This window comes from Dipodomys ordii, unplaced genomic scaffold (assembly GCF_000151885.1).
Source record: "Dipodomys ordii isolate 6190 unplaced genomic scaffold, Dord_2.0 Scaffold120, whole genome shotgun sequence".
Taxonomy (NCBI): domain Eukaryota; kingdom Metazoa; phylum Chordata; class Mammalia; order Rodentia; family Heteromyidae; genus Dipodomys; species Dipodomys ordii.
The window spans coordinates 3663875-3667121 of record NW_012267336.1 but is presented as its reverse complement, the minus strand read 5'-3'; the positions used below and the strand labels follow the sequence as shown (position 1 = coordinate 3667121).

Genomic DNA, 3247 nt, shown 5'->3' with positions numbered 1-3247 from the left:
TGGGCGCTGTCCCTCAGCTCTTCAGCTCAAGGCAAGCGCTCTACCACTTGAGCTACAGCGCCACTTCCGGTTTTCTGGTGTTTTATTGGAGATAGGAGTCTCACGGTCTCTCTTGCCCGGGCTGGCTTTGAACCGCAATCCTCAGATCTCAGCCTCCTGAGTAGCTAGGATTACAGGCGTGAGCCACCAGCGCCCGGCTTGCCTTTAAATTCTTCAATGGGCAGATAAAATGAATACGATGATAATCCTTTTGACCACAGTGTCATTATGAATATACAATATATATATAAAGTGCTCAAAATAGTTCTTGTGTTGACTTATTTTCTTTGTCTTTCTTAAAGGTGCAAGCTTCCAGGAATCCTCAAATTTGAAGACTGGCTGTCATAGCAGGCCAGCTGTGCGTCTTCGCTTCGAAGTGGGCCCTGGTGCAGCTGTTCACTCCCCGCTGGCCACACAAAATGGCTTCCTGAATTTCTCCCTTCAGGGCTGTGACCTTGAGATGCTCACTTCAGTGCTCAATGGTCTGGGGCCCTTCTTGGAGGATGAGGAAGTCCCAGTGGTGGTCCCCATGCAAATCGAGCTCCTGAACTCCAGTATTACACTAAAGGTGAGAGAGTCCTTAGTTTTTGTCTAGTCTTCTCAAGCCTGAAATTCTAGTACCACAAATGTTAACCTATTATCATGGTAATATTCAGCAAAGATCAAATGAGAAGTACTAGTTTTCTCTGCCAGTGTTTAGGGGCACATAAATGTGTGGATTAAAAGGCTTGGTTGGGTAAGGAAACCTTGTTTCTAACCTGACACTGAATTTGGCATGCAGCAAACTCATGTGTAAGCCCTTAGGTTGTCTGGCCCTGTTTCGGCATCTTTAAAATGGGAGACATTTAATTATGCAGACGTGTGGAGAACCAGTGGCATACAACTGCTTCAAGTTGAGTGGGGGAAGCTGGTTTGTTATCTGCATTGCCCTGAGCTGGAAGGAGGATATCATATAGTTTTCCTCTTTCCTCAGGATGATATCCCCCCAATCTATCCAACGTCTCCTGGCCCTGTCCCTATCACAGTGGCCATGGAGCACATTGTGCTAAGGCGGAGTGATGACGGTGTCTTCCACATCAGTGGTGAGTGTCATTGGCCTCCTGGCCTCTCTGCCTTTTTTCTCTTGTGAGTAGCAGTTTTGTTAATTTGAACTTTGCCTTTTTTTCCAGGTGCTGCTCAGGATAGACCATTGGTAGAAATTCCTAAAGGTGAAAAGAGCCATTCTGCAAAAGAACAGGTGTTCCTCATGCCCACAGAAGAGGTTTTTGGACAGCAGGTGAGAACTGTATCTTCCTAAAAGCTTAGGGGCTACGATTGTGAAAGCTGATTAAAAAAAAACCCTGGAGGGCTGAAAAGGCTACTTTCCCATTGTGTGACCTGTGTGGTTTGGCCTCCTGACCCCTAACAGCAGCTTCTGAAGGTGCTGTCTGGAGGATGTAAGCCATAGCTGGTGCTGAGTGGCTGCTGCTCACATTCTCCACCTATTGTGATCCCTATACTGAGGAAATCCAAAGGGCAGTTAGGCTCTTGGAAAGGTCTGGTTCAATTCTCTTGATCATTGACCTGACCTGTTGGTTTTTCTGTTTGAGTTCTTCCTCCTTGTTCCCCTTCTCTGGATGTTGTTGCCAGATGGTATTACCATGTTTGCTAATGTGAATTTCTTATTGCTCCTTAGGTGAAAGAACTGCCTACCCTACAAAAAGAACTCACAGAAACTAAACAAGCATTGGCCAGTGCCAACCAGGACAAAGAAAGACTTCTCCAGGAGATTAGGAAATATAACCCCCTCTTTGAGCTCTGACAGCAGTGGCTCTGCCATCTGTGCCAAGGAGAGAAGAGATCACCAGCAATAGCACCATCTAGCACAGAGGGCACTGTCTGTTGTGGGTGCCAGAGGGGCTGAGAGTGTGCACTTTAACTTGTTGTGTGCTTTCCACTCACTGTTCTAACAGGATGGCAGATAGGGCAACGCAGGACCACATCCTAGAAAATAGGGGTAGCTTTATATGTGGCTCAGCATCTTGTCTTGGCTGTATAAGGCCTTTAGGTCCTCTGCATAATAGGTGGAATTTTCACATGGTAGGGCCATTTTATCTTGTTTTGTAGCAGAGATCTTTGGTTCCCTTAATGCCCCGTGAGAACAAATGGCAGAAGCCATCTCAGTGATGCACACAGCCACCAGATTCCATGACATAGAACTTCCTGCAGCAGACCTGAAAAGTCTTTGGCCTGACTTTTAGCCAGGCTAGTGGAGGAGGACAGGAAATAGCTAAGCAAAGAGGTGGGAACAGGAGGAGCACAGAATAAGAGATTGCCGGACTCTGCCTGGTTTGTAATGGGAACCAGGCCCTTACTTGGCTGGTATGCCAGTCAGGTATTTCAGGTCAAGCTTCCATTCTGTTGCAATTTCATCATGATGCTATGGGAGAAAGTTAACAGTTGTGACTCAGCCATATCATCTTTCCCTTCTGTAACATAATTTATTTGAAATTCAACTCAAGGAAAAAAACAACTTAATCTGAGGTGGCTGAAGGCATATTGTGGTAGGAATCAGTAGGGAGCTCAATTCTGAGCTCCTACAAGTTATGCCCACATCCTCCACAGCTGTCCCTGAAAGGCTACTTCCTCTGTCTCCCTGGGTTCCTGGTCATCTGCTTTCCCAGCACTGTGATTTTTTTTGCCAGTGCTCACCTCAGCACTTGGTGGTTTGGGTGCTGTGTGTTTTAAACTTCAACATAAACATGTCAGCCTGTTGACTCTCATTCCTGTTACTGTGGCTTTTTAAAATCATGTACTTTTAACTAAAGTAAAAACAAACCCCTTCTTCTAATCTACATTTTCTCCCTTGCCCTGTAAGAGTTGTTTTTCTTAGCTCACTTTCCAGACTCTTCTTTTACCCATACTGCTTGGTGGCACACAGAAGTTCATCAGCTAACTCACCTTGGCTTGGCAAGATGACAAAACAATAAGTTGATGATGTCATTGAAGTCTTAATTGTACATGACCTTTTGAAAGAAAAAAAAAGTGTGATTTTATGAAAAAAAATCATGCTTGACTTGTATACTTGGTTTTTCTTTTTTTTTGATGGTACTTGAGTTTGAACTCAGGGCCTCATGCTTGCTAGCCAAGCAGTCTTCCAGTTGAGCCTCATCCCCAGCTTTGTGTGCTCATGTGTGTGTCTGAGATAAAAGTCTTGCCAAGCAGCCCA

At 45.2% G+C, this 3247-nt stretch overlaps 1 protein-coding gene across 1 annotated transcript in view; it reads left to right on the top strand.

The window, feature by feature from the left end:
• Uhrf1bp1 (UHRF1 binding protein 1) overlaps nucleotides 1–3247 on the top strand; it is a 47143-nt gene extending 43896 nt beyond the window's left edge. Inside the window, exons 18-21 of the mRNA XM_013029620.1 lie at nucleotides 342–607; nucleotides 1013–1121; nucleotides 1209–1315; nucleotides 1715–3247. Coding sequence (XP_012885074.1) covers nucleotides 342–607; nucleotides 1013–1121; nucleotides 1209–1315; nucleotides 1715–1840 — 608 coding nt within the window. The 3' untranslated portion in view covers nucleotides 1841–3247. The remainder of the gene's footprint in view (nucleotides 1–341; nucleotides 608–1012; nucleotides 1122–1208; nucleotides 1316–1714) is intronic.